The 24159-nt window shown below is 35.6% G+C and overlaps 1 protein-coding gene across 10 annotated transcripts in view; it reads left to right on the top strand.

Annotated features, from left to right (window-relative positions):
* Nucleotides 1-850: 850 nt before the first annotated feature.
* LOC128205429 (protein argonaute-2-like) overlaps nucleotides 851-24159 on the top strand; it is a 40248-nt gene continuing 16939 nt past the window's right edge. For 5 of the 10 annotated variants that reach the window (XM_052907036.1, XM_052907039.1, XM_052907032.1 and 2 more), the window contains exons 1-14: nucleotides 851-1007; nucleotides 2022-2075; nucleotides 4992-5024; nucleotides 8028-8253; nucleotides 8743-8863; nucleotides 9780-9961; nucleotides 13310-13446; nucleotides 13730-13864; nucleotides 14078-14165; nucleotides 14771-14918; nucleotides 16509-16580; nucleotides 17954-18001; nucleotides 19110-19232; nucleotides 20971-21104. In XM_052907036.1, coding sequence (XP_052762996.1) covers nucleotides 989-1007; nucleotides 2022-2075; nucleotides 4992-5024; nucleotides 8028-8253; nucleotides 8743-8863; nucleotides 9780-9961; nucleotides 13310-13446; nucleotides 13730-13864; nucleotides 14078-14165; nucleotides 14771-14918; nucleotides 16509-16580; nucleotides 17954-18001; nucleotides 19110-19232; nucleotides 20971-21104 — 1520 coding nt within the window. In that variant the 5' untranslated portion in view covers nucleotides 851-988. Of the gene's footprint in view, nucleotides 1008-2021; nucleotides 2076-4991; nucleotides 5025-8027; nucleotides 8254-8742; nucleotides 8864-9779; nucleotides 9962-10435; nucleotides 10618-13309; nucleotides 13447-13729; nucleotides 13865-14077; nucleotides 14166-14770; nucleotides 14919-16508; nucleotides 16581-17953; nucleotides 18002-19109; nucleotides 19233-20970; nucleotides 21105-21442; nucleotides 21577-24159 lie in introns of all 10 variants that reach the window. The other 5 variants (XM_052907040.1, XM_052907033.1, XM_052907038.1 and 2 more) reach the window with 3 other exon arrangements.

Genomic DNA, 24159 nt, shown 5'->3' with positions numbered 1-24159 from the left:
TAAAACCATATATAACGCGTTTGTAATTGTGGAAAAGACGTCAGTTTCATCCCCAAGTACTGCCCTTTTAGCGCAAAATTCTTGATCCAAAATATCTCATTTAAGTTTATTTGTGCAATATACTATGTCATACAAGTTATTATTATAAGAGAGTAATAAAATAATTTAACAATTAAAGTTTAACATCCGAGTATAAAATGCTCAGTTACTGATTTAAGATCATCGGATTAAATATAAAAAAAATACAAAAGGAAGATATTTTCACAGAATTAAAATGATTTACAATACAAATGGAAGAAACATTAAGAACAGAACAGAATATTTATTAGACGTAAGCTTTGATAACAATCTTTTCACATACAAAAACATATACATGGCATGCAGCATTTTAAGATTAATGCATATATATTTTTTCAAAGGATAGCCCATACAGTTAACTTATTTCCAATTGTGTCTTTTCAAATAAAAATCGTCAAAGGTCATAATATTGGATCCATTTAAATCGAATAGTTATTACAGATACACAGAAAATTGGTAGCTAATATTTTCTAATAAAATATAAAATCTGAGCCGCTGATTCTTTTTTTCCATGTACAGTTTGAGGTAATCTTTTACTCCATTCTTAAATGCATATTATGTTTCTGGATATTTTCAAATAGAGTGGCAGTTCGTTCAGGTCCGGAATAGCTTGCTAATAAAAAGTAGAATTATGCATATTTATTGCAGTTTGGCGAAGCAATATATTAAAGGAAGGTAAGTGTGACATAGTTGCAAATGACTGCTACTGTAATGGATTAATGCCCTTGTCCTTTAGACGGCGCCTTTGAGTTCGTTATTCGGAATACTCGGATGTTTTCGTGTGACACGCATTGGCAAGCATTTCCGCCATATTGAGAAAAAGGAAAACAAATATCCATATGAAAATTGTGTCTAGTCAAAAGAAAACCTAACATTTCTGGTTTTTTAACTGCCAGTCAAAACCAGAAACATGTTCCCTATACCACCAGGTATTAAATATGGCTTTACATGTTTAGGGATACTCGATTTTTCAACAATTTAGAACACAAGATTGGTTTCTGAATTTTAGACGGAGATCTAATTATCTTTGGAAAGAACTCGTCTATTTTTGTTTTTTTGAGCATTTCCCAAGCAGTATCGCTGACCATTGAAAAGGCATATAATTGTGTTGTTATTTTCGTGTATTAAATGCGTTCATATTCCCTTTCAGACACAGGGGTAAAGTTGTTTCATGTATTGAAAAGTTGAGTGTGAGTCATTTGAGACTAAAAACCACCGGCCTGGTTGACTTTGGTTGTAAATAACTTCCAAGTTTTGTGACGGTCATGGCTTGTAGCCCTTCACATGCCACACTTTTCATTGTAGTTTTATTTTACTGTTTACTGTAAAAGCAGTAAGTCCCCAGATGGGAATGGTCATTGAAGGGAGGCAGTCGAGTGCTGGAGTAAGAGCCAGGAAACCAAAAGCTAATTTCGTACAGTGCCATGCTAGTGGTCAAGAGTCATGGGTTCTTGCTCTGCTTTGGACACACTTCCTACATGACTAACTTGACTGGTTGGCATGTAAGAACCAGCCACCCAGTTGCCCAATCAGTAGAGCTTTGTTCAAGTTTCAGTGGTAGTGGGTTCTAGTCCAGGAGATACCGGATTACCTGGAAGAAACTCATTTGTCCAGCTTGGTGATCATCCAAACAAATTACAAATTTTTGCCCATGTCGAGTGAACACCTTTGAGGGTACATTGTGTTGTACATACCATGCATACCTGTCTATTCTGTTATTAGTTTAACAGTTATATATAATTTTAAAGACAGAATATTATAAGCTGTATGAATTTTGTATAAATTGTGAAATTAACAGTTTCAGGCATGTGACGGAAGGAAATATTATGCAAGCATGCTGCTCTAAATGTAGTATTTTCAGTGTAGTGAAGCAGATTTTACACATCACATTTCTGTGTTTTGTTCAGCTAACCAGCTGATATACTGCTTTTGTTTACTTGAAGGTACAACAATTGACAACGGCTTCAAAAGTACCCAACTGAATGGTACACTCGGTGGTACGTAACATTCAGGGGCTCTTGAAGGCAGCAAAAATACCAGCTAAAAATACTACAGTACATGGCAAATGATACTTTCAATGTTGTTTCCACATTTCTGTACTATGAGTTAAGAAAGAAAGAAATTTATGATTTAGAATGACTGCTAGTATGGAAAAGATGATTTGTATGTGAGATTGTGCTACAATCAAAGATAGTGTTTTATAATCTTAGAAATTAGCTAAATCAGATTGAATACTGAAGTTTTAAAAGAGAATGCTTTTTCGTCTTATCCAAATATGGTAAAATGATCAAACAAGCTGCTTTTTCTGGAAAGAGATGTGGTAATGACAAGAGTATCCATTTGTTGTGTCCTGTATAAAATACCTGCCAACTGATTGATGATATAATTCTTAGTAATGAAGAGGCTTCTGTAGATATATAGTGTAAGACTTAACCGTCGACGGCCTTATGTGGCATGAATATTGAATTGAAATCATTACACAAGCAATTTTCTTGGTAATCTAGTGTTCAGGGCTTGAGTAAGCAAACTTAATTACCTGTATCTAACTTCTATAACAAAACTATTTTCTGTATGTTATGCTTTTGTTGAGAGACTTTTGAGGTGATTTACTATATGAATGATGAATATATCAGATCTTTGCTATCCATGTCTTAGCTGGATTGGAATAAGCTTTATTAATCTGGTCTTCAATTTTTCCCAGCATTTGCTAAAATGTGCATGGTTGCCAGCCAAATATGTTACTCTTTTGAAGTAAATTGCTTGTGTCTAGAACTCAAATGAGTTTGAATAATCAGCCTTTAATAGTCTATAGATATGCAATTATACTTAAACTGATTAAACCTAACATTTTCACGGTTGGCAGGTATATATACCAGTCTTTCAAAATATCCCGATTGCTTACTGGTGTTGAAGGAAAGTGGCTAAATTTCAGTACAAATCTTCTGAAATCTTGCCAGATTGCGCTACTGCAGCTTTAAATGTCATTTGTCATGCACTATAGCAGTGATCTTTACAGTACATACAAGTCTTTTTCAGGAATTTTTCAGGACTTTGCATAAAATCTCGTATGATGAATTTTCAAGTTATCATTAGAGAGCATTTAAAGTCAGGGTGTTTTGCTGTATACTTGGAGATGTCTGAAGCCATTTTGTAAAATAGTAACTCAATATTATTATTTTTTTCAATTATATTCCAGATTTGTCTGTTAAACTAAATGCCAGAACCATTTCTCTGAGGTGTAAAATTATTTTGCAGTGCAGATTTCAAAAAACAAATTGGTGTAAAGATGCAATTTTTGTCCGCTCTTTTTTGAGGCCCATCCAAAAGTCTTAGGGCAGAACCCTGAATGTTAAATGAGATAATTATGCTACATCAAACTGCAGTGCATGCATTTGCTTTTTTTGATCATTTCAGGAATATTTTTCTCATCTCATTCAAACAATGAAAGTTTCGTTTAGCACCAGTGCAAATCAAGCGTGTTCACTGACCAGTATCCATTTTGTAAGAAGAAATGTTGACGACTTACTTAAATATTCAAAATGAGTGTTGCAGGCACAACTGTAGTAACATCCATCAATTCAGATAGTTACTCTAGTATTGCAGGCAACTCTTTATATCCAAATGTAATTTCAGTGTAATGCTTATTTGTGTTTGTATCATGCTACCTGATACCCATGCCTTCTGTCTCTGATGTATTCAGATTCCTTAAAGCTCTGTCTGTGTACTTGTATACTCTGAACATTTCAAATAATTGTGAAGACCACAAGCTTAAACTTAACTATAAATGAATGTTCTTTTATACAGTCTACAGGATCAATGTTAAAACCACAGTTGCTAAATTTCGAATAGTTTCTTGCTTTCTGGCAAGTTCGTGTTTGTCTGAAGTTTTTGTTTCCCCTAACTTTCAATGATTAAAGGTCAAGGGTTTCTCCGAGATAAATGGTTACTGGTCATGAACACTGACTTAAGTCAGTTGAGGGTCCTCCTGGTGATTTCAGGGGTCATGACCTTCCAGAGCCCCCCACAAGCAGTAGATATCCCACGCACCGTCATGTACAATCCCTGTTATGTACATGTATGTACATGTCGATATCGCTCTTTCTAGCACTTGCATATAGGGATTTATGATAATAGTATTATAAGCTATTATAACATGTTTTTATGTTTGCGATGTACATGTGCCACTTAACGCAGAAAAGTATGTGGCCATTTTGGAGATCGAACCCAGGAGCTCCTGCTTGCAAGTCAGGCGCTCTATCAACTGAGCCAACCATTAAAACCTGGATAACTCAATACTTCCTGATCCAGGCAATACAAGTGACAACTGTGACATTGACTTGTGTCAAAATTGCATCTACTAAATTTCAGACTGACATACTTGAGAAAATATGTATTTGTAGTGCCAGTCCAATGTCTCAATAATGTTAAGTTATGACCAATCTTAATTAATTGAGACTTAATTACCGTACTACCCAGGAATTATTTTGGCATGTGGTTATCAATACTAGGTAAAATGGTTCTGAAAAGTGTTGCAAGTGTTCACAATTTGACCCTGCAAGCTTGAATGTTCGGATGATATTGTTTTGCATCACCGTCTGATACCAAATTTGATGTCTGTCTTTATCTGTTGTTAGTTTTCCACTTGCAGTATGGGGACTCATTATACAACAGTCCATTATATATTCATTCTATCTTTATATGCGAGTCTTTTAGAACCAAAGCAGTGTTATATTTTACTAACTAATAAATATTCATCCTCATTCGTCATTTACAGAATTTGAAGTGAAATTTTTTGAAATCTTGTCTTGGCTTGAATTCAACAAGATTGATTTATCTTTCATGTCAAAAAGAAGAATAAATATGGTTTATATTGATTAAATTCCATAGCATTAACATTTGAACACTATTTTCAGGGTCTTCACCATTTGCATTTCCCGTGCCGGAAGGTAAGAAAGATGTGGACATTTAGTCTAGATTATGATCGCAAAATTATTGTATTGCTTCGTTTGGATGATATCATTTTATATTACAATATTTTGATTTGAGAATGATTGTGCACATAATATACATGTAAAAAATACATTATGTGTCCTATATACCTGAGTTGTTCGGGAAGTTTGCAGAATTTTAACAAGGAGTTTAAAGAAGATATTTCGTTGAAAATGTTTGTAAATCAGTACATTGGTATTAACACTAAGGTCTTTAAACTTTCAGGAAAATATGTCGAGACATGACACTTATACCTCGTTTATGAGCAAGAAAACATCCTATCGAAATATGGTGGTGTCATATTGTAGAAGTTATACCTTTTTCGAAAATTTTGAAATAGTTCTCACCTTGGTCAAGTATGCATATGTGCAGTATCATGGATGCTTTAGATACACTTTAGATCTAGATAAAGCATTTGATGAAATGTGTAATATTTGATCTGTTTTGCATATAATTTCATTACCAATTTACAAACATTTCAACAAAACAAAGGCATGTTTTTTTGTTAAAAATCCGTAAACTTCCCAACAACCCTTTTAAAAGTAAAACTATAATAGAGAATTTTGATAAAAGGAAGTGGAAACACAATGTTCATTAAACTAATAAAAGAATATTGTTTGTTAGTAAAAGTTAAATATGTACACCAAGACCTTAAAAAAAATTCTTGCTCATGAATTTACAGGAAATGATGCACTTCTATTTAATCCCAGTGGTTATCAAAATGGTATGAAAACAAAAATAATTTCCTGTTATATTTCCCATATGTTACTGTTATTGTTTTTACAAGGTTGTGGCTTTGACCTTGAACCTTTCAGGTGACCTTGAGTTTTTTAAGCGACCTTGATACTGTCAAGGTCAAATACAGAGTTTTATTTATAGGATCACATAGACTGTGCCAATTTGCTCTTATTTTAAACATTTTCATTTACTGTTAAATTGAAGGATTTTAAAGCAGCTGTTGCATTCTCACAGATAGACCAATGTCACAACTTTTTGTTCTAATGTCTTGGAATCAAAGCTTTCAATTTAGTCATACAAGATCACTCACAGTAGAATAGTCTCAATTGTTTGGAGAACTGCCAAACTTTTTCTTTTTCTTAAAGCGTCACCAGTGGTCGAAATTAGCACAAGCCTGTAAGCCCTGCACTGGTAAAATGTCTTCCGGGCTTGCTCAAATTCTGAGTATTATATGGCAGGGCTTGTTTAAAAATATGATTCCATGCATTAATATAAGAATTCAGGCTTGTTCATTCAAAAGTCTAATTTCGATGCCTGCGTTCCATAAAACATCAATTTTTGAACGTAAAAAAAATGTGATCTGATCTTTCATCAGCAGTCTTATATCTCCGTTATTAAGTCATTTATGAACAATTTGGCTCATTTCAAGAGAAAAAAAATCAGTTGTCAGAATGGCCAATTTGTGAGAGTGCATCTTTAAAGTCTCGTAGGCATTGTATAAACAATGAGAAATTCATTAGCCTTCCAAATTGTACAAACTTTTAATAGGTTTCACACACCTTGGCACAAGTAATTCCTAGTTTTTGCATAGTTTATTGTACTGTTATTGGCTCTTGGGATTTGTTGATGGGATATTTGGGATGTAAGGTACATGTATATTTCGGAGATCCGTATCAGCTGGTAATTTGTTGAAATTCTGTAACTAATATATCTTTCAGTTAATATAAGTAACAGAGCTCTGGAAATGAGTCGTTAACACATGAAACTATTGAAAGTTAATGATTAATTTTTAAGAACAAATTTGTTGTAGACAAACGGGTGAGAATCTATTCTAAGTTATCTTTTATAGCAATTCGCATTTTAAAGAAAAAACAATAAGTTACAAGATTAAAATATGGACTGAGAGCTTTTAATTTCATACAATTACAAGTGCGTTTGTTTAGTTTGTTTTTTTGCTGGTCATTTGCATAAGAATAGTTAGAAGTACCTTGTACTTTAAATGGCCTTTATAACACTTTCAACAGAGGTCTGGGCCCCTTGATCCTGCCTTGGGGCTGTATCCCTCATACTCATTCCAAATTTCCGGATTTTCAGAATTGTTTTTTAGTCTGTCATTGTCCCTTGTGGTTGATAAAAAAGTTAATTTCTAATTTCATGTACTGGTATATGTCTCTTTGCGGTATCTAATAATATTGATAGACTGGTGCAGGGACAATGTTTTTACAAATATTTGTTTAAAAAACTAATGTATAATCAATGATATCCATCCATTTTAGAAGTCACGTTTCCCAATGAACACATGCCTACATGTAGTTGTAGAAAAGTACCGAAATTATTAAGATATCGGGCCGATTGTTCAGATCTTCTTTTTAAGTTAACAAATTTGTATACAGCATTATTAATAATTTTAAAAGTGAAAATGTTTGATATGCTCATATATTCAAATAAAACCCCTACAACCGAAATTGTCATGAACATTGTTAAATTTACTGCAGATCGCAAATGCACCTTGCTCTTTGAACGGTCCAGAGCAAACAAGATTTAAAAGTTTAGTTAGTAAATGATAAAGTTGACAATGTTGTTTACTTTAACCAAGTTCTGAACAATCAAGCTGTTATCTAGCAAATATATGTATATTTGTATCTTATTTTAAATATTGTGATGTTCATTTAATAACAATAAACTATGACTGGTAGATCACAGGACATCAATTACAGACCAAAGTATAAACAGAAAATCATTGTAAAACATGAAGAATTAAGCTTACTGGATTTAATATATTATTATGCAAACTAGATTGTCACCATTATTGTGGATGTTTTCTGCTACTTAATTAAAGAATTTTCACTACAGAGGTTTGTCTGAGAAACAGGGTAAATGCTATTTAACTTTTAACAGCCACTCCAACCAACCTTTGAGCATCGTTGCATATTGTTTATATATATATATATATATAGACACCACCCTGCCCATTATGTATATGTCACCTCCCCCTGTTTCAGTGCCGCCCACCACACTGCCTTACTTGGGCCTGCCCCAACAGTTCCAGGAGCCCCCTCCCACCACACCACCCATCGATTTCCTGTGCCCACAACGCCCCAACCAGGGCACTGAGGGTCGTCCCATCGCGCTCCGGGCCAACCACTTCCAGGTCCGCATACCAAAAGGCTTCATAAACCACTATGACATCAGCATTACACCCGATAAATGTCCACGAAGAGTCAACAGGTTAGTTGAGTTTTGTGTATTTAGAAATAAGTGACTGTGAAAATTTCTTACAAATGAGATCTGCAGAATAAGGGTTGCAAGGAAAAATCATTTGTCTGTGTGATTCTACAAATGAAAAACCTTCATTGAGTAGCTTTTGTCTAAACACAAGTTCTAATTTTTCTGATATGCATGGCTAAAGTGCAATTGGGATTGTATCTAAAAATGTCACCGACATAGTATTTCAGATATGAGAATCATTTTGTCCTTCATCCACAGCGTCATTTTCCAACTTGAGCCTGAGCAAATCTTGACCAAACTTGGTTACAAATCTCAAATGAGTTTAATCAACAATCAAATCACATAAACATAAAAACATAGCACTTTTAACTCCAGAGTTATGGCCCTTTAATTGTCAAATATGACCAAATTTAAACTCTTAATGTGCACTTCCCCTTTGGTTGAACTCTTTGTTAGAATCATGCTCAATCAGTCTTTCCTGCATTTTAGAGAGATCATCGAGACCATGGTGACAGCGTACAGCCAAAAGATTTTCCAGGGTGCAAAACCAGTGTTTGACGGCCGTAAAAACCTCTACAGTCGAGACCCACTCCCCATCGGCAAGGAAAAGGTAGGAAACTGCTGCTTGAAGTTAACCCAGAACAAGTCAGTTATTAAATAATAGCGTTACAAATTTTATGTAGGTACGGAAATGTTAATTTGATAATTATATATATGAAGTTTTTAAAATTGAGGAAAAAATTTAAGGGATAAGGATGTTCTTTGCTTCAACACAGTCACTAAATAATCAATATACAAAATTTGTTGCCTTTTTTCCACACCATTATTATGAAGAAGAATTTATCTTTTTGGAATTGTTTTGTCTTGCAAGTATTCCATTCTTTACAGACTTGTAAAATGTTTCTTTTGCAGCTTTTTATTCAATAGTTTAACATGATATTTGTATTGCAGATGAAAGGTTGTTATTTCCGCATGTTTAAAAATATGTAGCAAAAACTTGCTTCTGTTTGCAATTGATGTTAGCATTTCAAGGTTTTGACGCCATTCTTTGAGTGATCATGGCTTTAACTTGTAGGCCCTAATCCACCAAGTGAAATATCATATAAAATGTAGATTTTTTATAGACTTATCAACTTTTACTTTCCACAGTAACCAATAGCTGCCAACAGTGATTTGGTGTTTACTTATATGTATCGTGTAGAACTACTTATTGAAGAAGGCAGGCTGATAAGCACACAAAGCATCAATATGATACACAGTTTGCATTGAGGAAGTCACCAAACCAATTAATATTTCCTAAAGATTGGTGCAAATAGAATTTAATAAAAAAAGAGTGGATTTCAGCTTTTCTCTTACTTTAAACATGAATTTTATTTGTTATTCAGAATTTCTATAAAACACCAAATTGTCATGAAACATAGATGAAACACAAGTAATTTAACGCTCATGTTAGCCAAAAGTAGACTAGTAAAAATAGGAAGACATGTGTGCACATATGAGGAAAACCAATTTCTACCCCCTGTTAGATCGAGTTAGAAGTAACATTACCTGGTGAGGGCAAAGATCGTGTTTTCACCATCCAAGTGAAATGGGTGGACCAGGTGTCCCTTTACGCCCTGGAGGAGGCCTTGGAAGGAAGGGGGCGAACCATTCCCTTCGACTCTGTCCAGGCCCTCGATGTCATCATGCGGCATCTGCCTAGTCTTACGTGAGTATGGTGCCCTGAGAGATGTGCGTAGATCTCCCTGTGGGGTGCTTGTATGTGGTGTTTTGATTGGCTGGCTCTCCCCTGTACGAGACACTAACACAATACTTCCCGAGGAATGTACATTTGTGGTAGAGATGTTTGGTGCGCTTTAGGGTTAGGCCTTAAGCATGTTAAATTCAGAGAGAGAGAAAAATCAAAATCTTATTAAATGCATCACCATGTTTTCAAGCGGCATTTCATGATTTGGCTTAAGTTCCAAAATGTAGCTAACAGCATAAACTTGGCAGTTATTATAAATGCAATGCGAAGAATCTAGCCCACCAATCTCTCATTGCTATTAGAAGCATGTTTTATCCTAACTCAAAAGGCTTACCGCTCATCTCTTCCTCAAGTCCGCTGCCCATCACCTGTGTGTGTGTGTACAAGATTGACATAGAGTAATGTAATGTGGGGTGTTTCTGTGTCTTGTGCTAGGTGGAGCTTGAGTTAACCCTGCCGGGGGAGGGCAAGGATAGGATATTTAAAGTCTGTATACGATGGATTGGACAAGTAAGTCTAGTCGCCCTAGAGGACGCGCTCCACGGCAGGTCGAGGAGAATACCGCAGGACGCTATGCAGGCTCTCGATGTTGTCATACGACACCTACCGAGCATGAAGTAAGTCCAGGCTTCACATCAAGTCCATGCAGTGCTTAAAAAATCATAGAGATTTATAAGGCAAATTCATTGTTGTACTCTTCTTTTGGAAAACAAATTTGTTAATTAATCTGCTTAGAATTTTGAGCTTTATTTGCTTCATTTATATTTGGTATTTTATGCTGCAAAGCCTAACTAGTAAATTCAATTTGTATTTATAAAGACTACTCCCTAGACTGTATGCATCCTATTGTATTTTTATAATGCAAATTTAATAGACTCTTGTTTTATCCAAGGGCTTTGCTATTAAAACAAAAGTTAAAAAAAAAAAATCATATCAAAATTTGATAATTAATATTTAACCCTTCACTTCTCCGATTTTTTTTTTGGCAGATCAGGTAAGATTTTTACTGTTTTCTTGTTTTAACATCTTAAAAAGTATCTCAAGTGTTACCAACCATGAAGAGTGCTGAAGTGAGGTAAGAACTGTAGCAAAGCCCTTGGACTTTTAGGTATGTCAACAATATTACTGTGCATGCTTAAAAAATGTAAAAATCTATTTTTCGCCAAAAAATAATAATTTTACCCCCACAAACGAAGTTTGAGGGGGAATATAGGAGTGAGCTGGTCAGTCGGTCGGTCAGCGCACAATAACTCATGAAAGGCTAGACAGATTTGAAAAAAATCTGGTACACAGGTGTAACATCAGAAGATACAGGTCAAGTTCGATATTGGGGCTGGTGGGGCCAAGGTCACTGTTACTAAAAATAGAAAAACGGTTTCCGGACGATAACTCATGAAAGGCTAGACAGATTTGAAAAAATTTTGGTACACAGGTGTAACATCAGAAGATACAGGTCAAGTTCGATATTGGGGCTGGTGGGGCCAAGGTCAAGGTCACTGTTATTAAAAATAGAAGAACGGTTTCCGGACAATAACTCATGAAAGGCTAGACAGATTTGAACAATTTTTGGTACACAGGTGTAACATCAGAAGATACAGGTCAAGTTCGATATTGGGGCTGGTGGGGCCAAGGTCAAGGTCACTGTTACTAAAAATAGAAGAACGGTTTCCGGACGATAACTCATGAAAGGCTAGTGGTTTCCGGACGATAACTCATGAAAGGCTAGTTTTTCTTGTCAGCAGTGTAACTTCTAAATTACTCAACAGATTTAAATAAAACAATACATGCATGATAAAAGAAGCAGTGTGCAGTAACCTTGGAGTTATGGCCTCTTTTTAAAGGAATGGTTTGCCATTCCTGTGTCCAGGCGGCATTTGGGGGTATTCGTCACTCCTGTGACAGCTCTAGTTAAATATTTGGACTAAAAACTCTTGTCAGTCATCTCAATGTTATTATTGAAAAATATCCACCTTCCTCTCTCCTGAAAACTCAAGCTGCACCTCAAGTTGAAACTTTCTATGTTTGTTTTATGTTTTGAAACTAAAACAGTTAAAAATAATACATGTTCTTACTAACAATGTATCAATATATTAGTTCTCACTGTGCACTAATAAAATCACTTTTACAGTTAAACATTTGCAGCTGTGTTTAAGAGATATATATATATATATATATATATATACTGTGCTGTTATGTTTTATGTATTATTTGTGTTTCCTGGATCTCATCTGTGATTACATAGGTCTTCAAGCCCTTTCTTGTCATGTTCCATTTCATACTTCAAAACATGGTCAAATATAGGAGGTGTGATTACTTTCTGTGCACAACTCTGTGGCCATATTCAGCCCTGTGTCACAGAGAGTTCATGCTTTAAGGGAAATATCAGATCAGATTTTTTTACAATTTGTCATACAAAAAATCTAGAATTAGGGTTAGTGTTTGACCAAACATGTGATCAATACCAAATTAGGTCAAGGTCATTATCTAAGTGAACTGGATTAAGGCTAGGAAATGAAAGGTCAACCCATGAAAAGAAGAAAGAGGGTACATGTATATAAGGGGTTAAGGTGACATTTCAAGGGGAATAACTCTATCATCCCTTTGACTCTGTAATGTGTTTTATGAATGACCTAGACAAGTCACACATGTTGCTAGGATTCTTGACCTCTACCTAGTTTAATTACGTCACCAGGAGCATTTTATATTGTGAGGGCCTGTAAATGACCCAAAAATATCATTCTTCTAAAAAATTATGTTAATTGCCTGAGTCTTAAAATCATAATGTAGGTCAAGGTCAGAACTGGTTCTGTACAAACCTTTTGAAGGTTATAATTAATAGGGATCTGTTTGAAATTGTCGTGGCAAGCCATAGAAGCTTCACCATTAGCATAATTTATGACAAGGCTTTTTTGGTCCTGAGTGAATGGCATGAGAATTGTTGTAGTAACTATAGTAACTGTGTTATACCATGCTTAATGATGTTTGGTTTTAGTCTTGTGATGTGAAGTGAAATAGCAAGCAAAATAAGTATCTCTTCTTATTATATTCAATATACTTCAATAAGTGCATAAAGATGAGCTAAACACGAAACAGGTTATCAAAGAATTACAAGATTACTTTGTTGTTTTGGCCAATTTTATATAAATATATATAAACAGTTTTAAATATGAATGTCATGGCTTAAAAAAAATGAAATAGCATTGAGCTTTCACACAATTTAGCCAGAGTATGGTGTTAACCGTGAAATCATGTACAAGTTATAATATTACAATGAACCTGCCTGTTAACCTCCCATGCCCTGTCTTTCAGATACACACCTGTGGGACGCTCATTTTTCTCACCCCCTGAGGGTTACGACCACCCCTTGGGTGGGGGAAGGGAGGTATGGTTTGGCTTCCATCAGAGTGTGAGACCCTCACTGTGGAAAATGATGCTCAACATTGATGGTGAGTAAGAGTTGGTTTGTATTGTATTTGTAATAAACGGTTCACTTTTAAACCATGCAGTTTTAAGTTGCAGAAAAGTGAGTTAATGGAGTGTACTCTGATGTTCAAAGTGATCATTGCAAAATAAAACCAGAAAAGTTATTTCTGGAAGTCTATGGCACTAAAGAAAAACTATGAAAAAAATATTTCTTGAGTTCACTGGGAACTGAGGGAGTTCATGCCTTTCAATTCTATTGATGCGATGTTAGACGTTTATGTTTTACTATGTTATATTTATTTCCAGTGTCGGCTACTGCGTTCTACAAGCAGCAGCCGGTGATCGAGTTCATGTGTGAGGTCCTGGATATGAAGGACATGTCTGAACAGAAACGTCCCCTTACTGACTCCCAGAGGGTCAAGTTCACCAAGGAAATCAAAGGTCAGATGTCTTTGTATTAGAGTTTAGTGTTTCAAGCTGCAAGAAAACCCTCCAAAAACTTCCAACAAAGCAGTTATTTAATGAATTATTAACTTGAGACATTCTCATATATATTGCGTGTGTTTTTGAAGATAACATTCCACCACAAGTAGAAATTATCAAAAAAAAAAGTAGCATCAAATGATCTTGAACCAATTCCTTTATCTCTCGCAGGTCTGAAGGTTGAGATCACCCACTGTGGGACCATGAAGAGGAAATACAGGGTGTGTAACGTCACACGCAGACCCGCACAAACACAGTCGTAAGTACAGGGTTTGTAACGTCACACACAGACCCGCACAAACAAAGTGCAGAACTTGGTCAAATAAAAACACCAGGCAGCCCTAACTTCCACATACATTTATTACCATACATGATAGGCTTAATCTTAGGTGGAGAACTTGGTCAAATAAAAACACCAGGCAGCCCTAACTTCCACATACATTTATTACCATACATGATAGGCTTAATCTTAGGTGGAGAACTTGGTCAAATAAAAACACCAGGCAGCCCTAACTTCCACATACATTTATTACCATACATGATAGGCTTAATCTTAGGTGGAGAACTTGGTCAAATAAAAACACCAGGCAGCCCTAACTTCCACATACATTTATTACCATACATGATAGGCTTAATCTTAGGTGGAGAACTTGGTCAAATAAAAACACCAGGCAGTCCTAACTTCCACATACATTTATTACCATACATGATAGGCTTAATCTTAGGTGGAGAACTTGGTCAAATAAAAACACCAGGCAGCCCTAACTTTCCTTTGCTTTATCCAACTATGCTTGTAAGTTTGGATATTCACACCCTTTGCATAATACAACACAATGCTTGTAAATGTTGATATTCTCCCCACAGATTCCCTCTGCAGTTGGACTCTGGCCAGACAGTAGAGTGCACAGTTGCCAGGTATTTCCTGGAGAGGTACAAGATGAAGCTCCAGCATCCCCACCTGCCCTGTCTACAAGTGGGACAGGAGCAGAAACACACATACCTGCCCCTAGAGGTGAGTACAGCATGTTAGGTTATACTGCAGAGTGCATTGTTGCATCTTGCAATGTTGCATGGTTGGCAGATATTTCCTGGAAAGCTCCAGGATTTTCACCTGCCTTATACATGGTAGACCAGGAAACACCTACCTTCATCGAGATGTAGAACAGCATAGACCTGCCAGAGTCATTCTATTCAGATATGATGGTTGTCTTAGGGTAATTGAACTATTGCTGATTCAAAAAAACATATGGTATGGTCAGTTATAGATGTATATGCAGTAGTTAAACTAAGTCAAGAGTGTCAAATCAATAAATACCGTAAATGACTGGGTATAAGGTGATAGAGGGTATAAGACGCAGGCAAAAAAATTAGTGAAAAATCTGAGGAAAAAACTTTGAATCTATGTTTGGGGTTATAGGATGCATAGAAAAAATGTCAAAATCTTCTGCCGAGTTCGGCCACCATGTTTGTTGACTGTGACCAAAAAAAAAAAATTGTGAAAAAAGTGATGGTTATTTTTAAAACCATAGAATACTAATACAAAGCAAAATAAGCAAAGTACCGTGTGTGACAGTTTGTTGCTGGATGGCACTGAAAAGTACCTTTTATGACAATTTGTAAGATTTCTTTCTGACAGTATATGATAAACGATAATGAAAAGTTTTGTAAAAAAACTAATATTGTACGGGTTTGTTCTCAAAATGTCAAAACCTACAGAAAAAAAAGAACGTGGCGAAGTGTGAAAAACACAAGACCATTATCGCAACAGTTTGTAGTATTGGTATGTTAATAAAACAGCTTTAAAGGCAGTGCTAGTTTTTCACACCTTATCGTACAACTGACAAAAAATGTTTTGACAGTGCACAGCTTTGCTTATATGCATGTTTTATTATTGTTATATTCAAAATAATATTGAATAACTTTAATCGTTCAGTATTTTTTTGTACTTACAAATATCTTACGATATACCGTATCCCGATCTTCAACTGCTGTTTTAACCCGTATGTTCTCGATCGATATGACTCGAGTTACATCCCTTTCTACATAAATCGAAACAAGCGCTCGACCTTAAATCGACCTCAGAAAAAAAAATTCCAAAAGCTTGTTGCTGGTTATAAGACGCAGGCATTTTTTACATCGCAATCTGAGGGAAAAAAGTGTGTCTAATACCCAGTCATTTACGGTAATGGACTACATTTCTGTAACATTACCCCTTCTGTAAACTTGTAGCCATTAACAGGGGTTCATAAGTTCAGGATTAATCCTAAAATCAGGATTGAGACCTTTTCAAATTTCAGACTTCTGTACAGTTAAAAATAATGTGTGTTTTCTTGCTCTGACATTATCAAAAACAGTAGGAAGTAACTTAAATATTAATGACTTTGTAAACATTAACAAAAGGGGTCTAAGCCCCTTTACCCCGCTTTGGGCATGACTCCCTTATACACAATCTGACCCTCAGATATTTTTCAGGATTGACAAATATGAGCTGTAAGAACCCCTGCATTAAAGTTGTAGGTATAAGGCACATTCAATATACTTGAGAATCATGAGTTTGGATCATGACCACTTACATGTATTTACAATCCATTTCTCTCTTCAGGTGTGCAACGTGGTTGGCGGCCAGCGGTGTATCAAGAAGCTGACGGACAACCAGACCTCTACCATGATCAAGGTTTCTCAAATAAGTTCACCTATAATCACAGCACACTCAAACCAGCTCTTTCTCTATTTGTTAAATGGTGGTTTGGAATAAGATCAGCTTTAATAACTGCACACTCTACCCTGAACTATGATGTTGGGGTCAATTGATTTTGGTAATTCATGTAATATCTCATACTGTCTATGATAAACCTGGTTCCACAAATGTGTTCATAATCACAGCATACTACTGCTCTTTCTGCCAATGTGTCTGGTGTAGTTATTATGAAACTAATAGAATGCTACCCTACTCTGTTTAACATTTAATAACAGCACCCGCTCTCCATTTCTCTCTCTTATTGTATGTCTGACCTTGTATTATTGGCTGTCTATATCGGTTGTGGCCAAATCTCAAATCAGTTGATGTATAATCGAAGGTCACTCTTCTATCCTCTGATAATATTGTTTGGATATATGAAAAGCTTGCCATTGTTAACGTCTTAAATTCGTACTCATATTTGTTATTGTATGCTAACTAGAAGTAAAAAGAAACATGTTTTGAGTTGAGATAGCTTGATATTTGGAATAGGGCACAGACGCAAACTCACCATTCTTCTCTCGGTACTTTGCATGCAGTATTTCTACCGAAATACAAATGTACATGTAGTTCCCTTGAGGTGTCGGAGCTAACTTTGTTTATGGTTTCCTGGAATACTTCATTGACCATGAGGTGTTTGTGAAGTGTCTATGTCTGCATTCATACAAAGTCTATATATGTGTAAGTGTAGTCTGAGGGTTATGGGAAATTTACTTGGGCTGCCCTGATCATGTTAATTTAATAGACTCCATATCAGAGGTATAAGAGTGGCTAGTTAGAAGTTCCGGGTTTCCTTCTGCAGTTGGTTTTGGAAGTTCTAAGTTATTTCTAGTTATGTTCAGTTGGTTTGAAAGATAGATATAGTATAATAAGGTAACTGCTAGAAACATGCTTCTCTTAAATTCTGCTTTGACCAAATGGGTGACATGGTTTTTTTTCAACGTTTGCTAGCAAAAAGAAGTTGTTCCACCATCTCATGTTTGTGGAAAGTATATGTAGCCAGTTTGAAATGTTTTTGAGTGCAGTGGCTTTATATTGCTAGACAGTTTTTCTTGCACGATTTCAGCTAAAATTTGATAACATTTGCTTTATTTATTGCTTGGCTGTTGACTTAAAATTTTATATTTCTTTACTTTTGGTAAATTCAGTATATCAGCCAAAGGCTATTCAGGGCTATGAAATTGTCTATAACTGTGCCTTCTACCAAATGAATAATTGATTATGATTATTTAACACAGCCATACATGAAATAATGATGTAAGCCTGTTTGAATGTCATATACACTAACCATTCTGCCTATTATTCCACAGGCGACAGCGAGATCTGCCCCAGACAGGGAGAAGGAAATCAACAATCTGGTAGGTACTATAAGACTGACTGTAAAAAGCCTGAGTAGAAGTTATTGTCTGTTATATTTCATCGTTATTAAACATGTAATAAAAATGCCTAAGAGTTCATGGTCCAGTTTCAATAAGATACATTTAAGAAATATGACACACAACTGAGGGCCATATGACATTATAAGGACCGGTCAGTCAGCCAACGAAGGTGTATATGGACCTTGGCTTAAGCCGAGGTCCATTCACCTTAGGGGCTGAGTGGCTGGTCCTTATAATGCCATATGGCCCGAAGTCGTGTGTTATATTTTTTATATTATACCGAACATTTCATATTACTATTCAATAATTTGAAAGCGCTATTAATGTTTTTCATTGAACCAAGCAATCAATGTTCAATTGCGACAATTGTTCACCGTTGTGAAAATCGCAAGTCGTTGTCACCATTTTTATGATGTCAGCGGTCCATATTATATGACGTCAGCTGTCCATATTATTTTTTGGCGAGGTCCGGACCGGCCAAAAAATATGATATGGACCATGGACGTCATAAAAATGGGTTTTTGATTAAAATACACTGATATATGGACCGATTGACTTAATATGTACATATAAAGGACGCATTTATGTAAGGTATAATATTAGTTGTTAACATAATACTGCTTATGAGTGTTTATAGAAACTGGCAGAATCTACGGGATAAATGTTCTTTTTTGTATTGAAACGCAATTTACGCCAAAACAAGGTTACACCTGGCAATTAATGATCTTAAGACTTTAATACAATCTTTTTGAAAATGGGCTTAGAGGAACAAGTTAAAATCCATTTATTATATTTTGGCTTTCAATTTAATAACAAGGCGATTGATTTTTAACAAGAATTTTGAAAAAGCCCTGTACGAATTTTACCATTGCGAAGAATGTGCCTTTGTCATTAAGTTTTTTGTCAGCTTTGTATATCATTTTAAAGTAATATCTATGGTAGTTTTGTCATTAGTTCTTTTTGTCAGCCTTGTATATCCATTTAAATCAAAGTAATATCTAATGATGACTGTGACTTGCAAGTTGATGGCATGGTAGAACACCATGTTAATGTGTACCATAATTATATGTCACATGTATTCCCCCAGGTGCGGAAGGCAAACTTCAACTCAGACCCATACCTACAGACGTTTGGTATCAGCATCATCCCACAGATGGTTGACGTACACGGGCGTGTGCTGAACCCGCCAAAAATACAGTATGGCGGCAGGGTACGTAGGAAAGATGGGAAATGGTTGATGCTGTGAAATTACCATGTTAAGCAGTAAAATACCTTCTGATGAAAAAAACTATTTAGTCTAACATATTCCTTGATACGTTTTGATTAAGACTACATTTTTAAATCTTAAATGATACATTTTTAAATCTTAAATGATATTAGTATCGAAGTTCTTCTATGATAGTGATAATGTATTTTTTTAAATTGTATTATTATTACTTTTATTATTAGTATTATTATTATTATGATTATTATATTTATTATTATTGACATTATGTACATGTATACAATGTAATTGTGCATAAAGACAAGACATTCACCCGTAATGTATCTGGCCCACAAATATGTGAATTTTGGATGTCTTGACCACCATATTATTTACCATTCAAATGATACCAAAATTGTAGGGGGGGCAGTAGGCTCAAATGTGAACATTTAGGTTAACAAGAAGTGGTAGTCAGTCTTTTTATACAGCAGCATTTGTTTTGGGCCAATTATAATATTAGAGTTAAATTTCCATAAATTATTAAACAGTTTTGATTTCTTCTAGAAAATGATGGGAAGAATGTCTTGCAAACAGTTTATCATGCTTTTCTTGCGTTGCAGTTATCTCATGTTTTAGGTGCGCCACATCTTTACATCACATTAATATGAATGATGGAATGCTGTAAAAGTGTTACAGAAACATATAAACATAACAAATTTTGTTTATAAGGCAACTTTAAATTTATTGCTAGATTTTCATCCCCGCCCTTTTTTTTCGCTGCCCCTTTTAATTTATTGACTCGAATAAAATTTTGAACTTGTGTCTGTCTTTTCATATCAGTCCAGTTCTGTCTGCGAACGGCATTTATTCATTCCTACCGTGTCGATGTACAATATTCACATGTAAAAAGGATAATTGTCCCGATCGTGTTCGTGGTTCGCCTAGAAACTCATGAATATAGTCCCTAATGCAATAAGAAAGAGCATAGACACATATTCAATGGTACATATGCAACGGTGAAACAGTCAGCCCCGCCCCATTTAAAAAAAATGTTTGAAAATCTAGCAATTAATTTATATGGACCTAATGAAAACTTTATACATTTAAAATTTGAATACAATTATAAATATTTATATTTTGCTAATTCCTATGCAATTTCAAGATTTTAGACCATTTTAGCCTCATGTCCTACACACTATGGGTGGGTGTGGGTAGCTTTCCACGAAATAGGACCTGTATGTTGTGCAACTTCATTTTGTAAACTTCATGTAAAAAAATTAATGGTAAAGCTTGATTTTTTCATATTTATTTTATTCAGCAAACTCTTTATTGTCTGATTTGCAAAATGAAAGCAGCCTGGCCCTAATATAACAAAAGTACTTAAGTCAATTCTCAATCTGAATCTCAAGTCATTTTATCATGTTTTATAAGTTTTATATCTGATCCATGCTGTAATGTTGTAAAATGACTTGAGCTTTAGATAAAGGAATGACACAGATTATTTGTGATATTTGGGCCTGGTATTTTTATTGTAAAATTTCATTTTCTCACTACATTTTGACCTTTTTACGCAGGATGCTTTTTTCTGTATTCAAACAAAAGCAGTTATTTTTCTGTCCGAATGTTTATTTGCAGGTCAATGTCTATTCAAGAAATTAAAGTCTCAAAGATTCTATATTAAGTCAGAAAAGAAAATCACTTGGTGTCTATTTTAAGACAGGGAACACCTTGTTACTATTTTTAGACGAAAGCTCAGGCGATCCCCAATCAAGGTGTGTGGGATATGAGAGGGAAACAGTTTTACAGCGGGATAGAGATTCGGGTGTGGGCTATTGCCTGCTTCGCCCCTCAGAGAACTGTGAGAGAAGATGCCCTTAGGTTCGTACCTGTAACGGCCGTTCCACATACTAATGTTGTTCCGAGGCAGGGGGAATTTTTCTGCTCTTCCGGTTGCAGAAAATATTCCCCTGCTGTGTAAGAAGTGAGAATGGTTTGTGATACATTTGAATAAGCTGATCAAAATGTAATATTTTAAATACGTAGAAAACATGGTATGCAAATGTGTGGAATTATAAACATCTCATTTTTAAAACTTCTGAGACGGCGTTTCATCTGTATTCACGCATCATTCTCACTTTTGGGGTAGTTAATGTTAGAGAATAACACGTACAACAAACAACAGTTGGTCTAACGAGCTAACTTGTCGTTCTGTTTAGAGTAAAGCCCAGGTGGTTCCCAGCGATGGAGTCTGGGACATGCGTGGTAAACAGTTTTACAGCGGCATTGAGATACGCGTGTGGGCTATAGCGTGTTTCGCTCCTCAGCGAACGGTCCGCGAGGACGCCCTCAGGTGGGTGTGACCCGCTGTCTCGCACCACACGCATTCACGCCCCCTACCTCTTCCCCTCTTCTCCCATCATGCTGTGCGCCATTAATTCATTTTACATCCAACAATTCATTTCGCCTGTGGATACATACTTTTCCATGTTGTTTGAGCATTGATAAACATTAATAATTTCCTAACCAAAAAGGGGATTAATAGAAGTGCTTAAATTTGATAAAAGTAACTTCTAGTGGAGAATTGTTTTACTTTTATGTAAAAAAGTATAAAAACTAGAACATCCCTTTCCAAGATTTTCTGAGTATTAAAATGAACAATTTTATCACTCATTAAACTTGCAACATGGATCTGAATGTCCTCAGAGTAACAGGTTCATTTATGATAAAAAATCATCCTTGATTAATAAATCATCTGTCATTCAATGAAAATTCATCATGGTCATGCGATCAAAATAAGTCCTAGTCAAGTGGTGTAACTTCATCATGGTCATGTGATCAGGTTTAGTCCTGATCATATGCTGTAATTTCATCATGGTTATGTGATAAAAATTAAACGAGGTCATGTGATCAAAAATTCATTCTGGTCATCATTACATGGTTGTAGTCCGGTCTTAATAAGTAAATCTCTTTCCGTAGTTTTTTTCTTTGAATTTAAGTGGTAGAATCGTAATTGGAAAAGTTCTATACATGTATATCAACCTTCCTGTTGTCATTTTGTCATAGACAAAGCTATACAAGTTGAATCCCCCAAAAGATTAAGGATTAAGAAAAGCACCACTCATGAATTTAAAAAGATTCATGATTAATGTGGTGCCAAATCTAATACAAATAGTCATATATCAAAGGGTGAATGAGAAAAGGTTCTAAGTGACATTAAATAAAGAAGAAGATGGAACCTTTTCGCTTTCACCCCTCGAATTATTAAGTGTTATTTCCTGAGGACTTTGTCTGAAAGTGATAGCCACTCTTGTCTCACCTTAACTACGCATGTACTGTATGATCGAAATAGTATGATTTTCAAATTCTTGAGTTTACGATATATATTTTTTACAAGTCTGTTAATGAAATGTCCTCGAAGTTCTTAGAATGCTTTTAGGCAGAATTTACATGCAGAAATAGGTAGAATGATTGGCCGTTACCTTTCATTGACCTGCAAGCAATTATATACATGAATAGATGGTAGGTGGAATTCATATTACGAAAGTGGTCAACTTGTTTCTTGAAGCCCTTTTCATAAAGTAAACAAAAATAAGGTTATATTGATCGTGGTGAATCATACTTCCATTTATCATACATGTATTTATCATCATGTTGCTGCCTTGTGGTGTGAGTTTGCTCAATTGCTTTGAGGTGATATATTTATAGAAAGGGGTCCCTCCAAGTATATAATATGGATGTAGCGGTGTAGTTGTTCTTATGTTCATTTTTAGCTTAAATCTTCTTTTTATACCCCCACAAACGAAGTTTGAGGGGGTATATAGGAGTGAGCTTGTCGGTCGGTCAGTCGGTCTGTTGGTTTTCATGGTTTCCAGACGATAACTCATGAAAGGCTAGACAGATTTGAAAAAATTTTGGTACACAGGTGTAACATCAGAAGATACAGGTCAAGTTCAATATTGGGGCTGGTGGGGCCAAGGTCAAGGTCACTGTTACTAAAAATAGAAAAACGGTTTCCGGACGAAAACTCATGAAAGGTTTGACAGATTTGAAAATTTTTTGGTACACAGGTGTAACATCAGAAGATACAGGTCAGGTTTGATATTGGGGCTGGTGGGGCCAAGGTCAAGGTCACTGTAACATAAAATAGAAAAACGGTTTCCGGACAATAACTCATGAAAGGCTAGACAGATTTGAACAATTTTTGGTACACAGGTGTAACATCAGAAGATACAGGTCAAGTTCGATATTGGGGCTGGTGGGGCCAAGGTCATGGTCATTGTTACTAAAAATAGAAAAACGTTTTCCAGACGATAACTCATGAAAGGCTAGACAGATTTGAACAATTTTTGGTACACAGGTGTTTCATCAGAAGATACAGGTCAAGTTCGATATTGGGGCTGGTGGCGCCAAGGTCAAGGTCACTGTTACTAAAAATAGAATAACGGTTTCCGGACGATATTTCATGAAAGGCTAGACAGATTTGAACAATTTTTGGTACACAGGTGTAACATCAGAAGATACAGTTTGGTACACAGGTGTAACATCAGAAGATACAGGTCAAGTTCGATATTGGGGCTGGTGGGGCCAAGGTCAAGGTCACTGTTACTAAAAATAGAAAAACGGTTTCCGGACGATAACTCATGAAAGGCTAGTTTTTCTTGTCAGCAGTGTAACTTCTAAATTACTCAACAGATTTAAATAAAACAATACATGCATGATAAAAGAAGATGCAGTGTGCAGTAACCTTGGAGTTATGGCCTCTTTTCAAAGGAATGGTTTGCCATTCCTGTGTCCAGGCGGCATTTGGGGGTATTCGTCACTCCTGTGACAGCTCTAGTGTTAGAAAAAGTGAAGGTATTGCCAATAGCCTTTGTGTTGTCAGTGTTAAAAGCTTAGAAAGCATTTTTTCATGTGAAACTTGGTACACATGTTG

This window comes from Mya arenaria, chromosome 10 (assembly GCF_026914265.1).
Source record: "Mya arenaria isolate MELC-2E11 chromosome 10, ASM2691426v1".
Classification (NCBI taxonomy): Eukaryota; Metazoa; Mollusca; class Bivalvia; order Myida; family Myidae; genus Mya; species Mya arenaria.
Note: the sequence above shows the minus strand (reverse complement) of the source record. Positions and strands in the feature narration are given on the sequence as shown.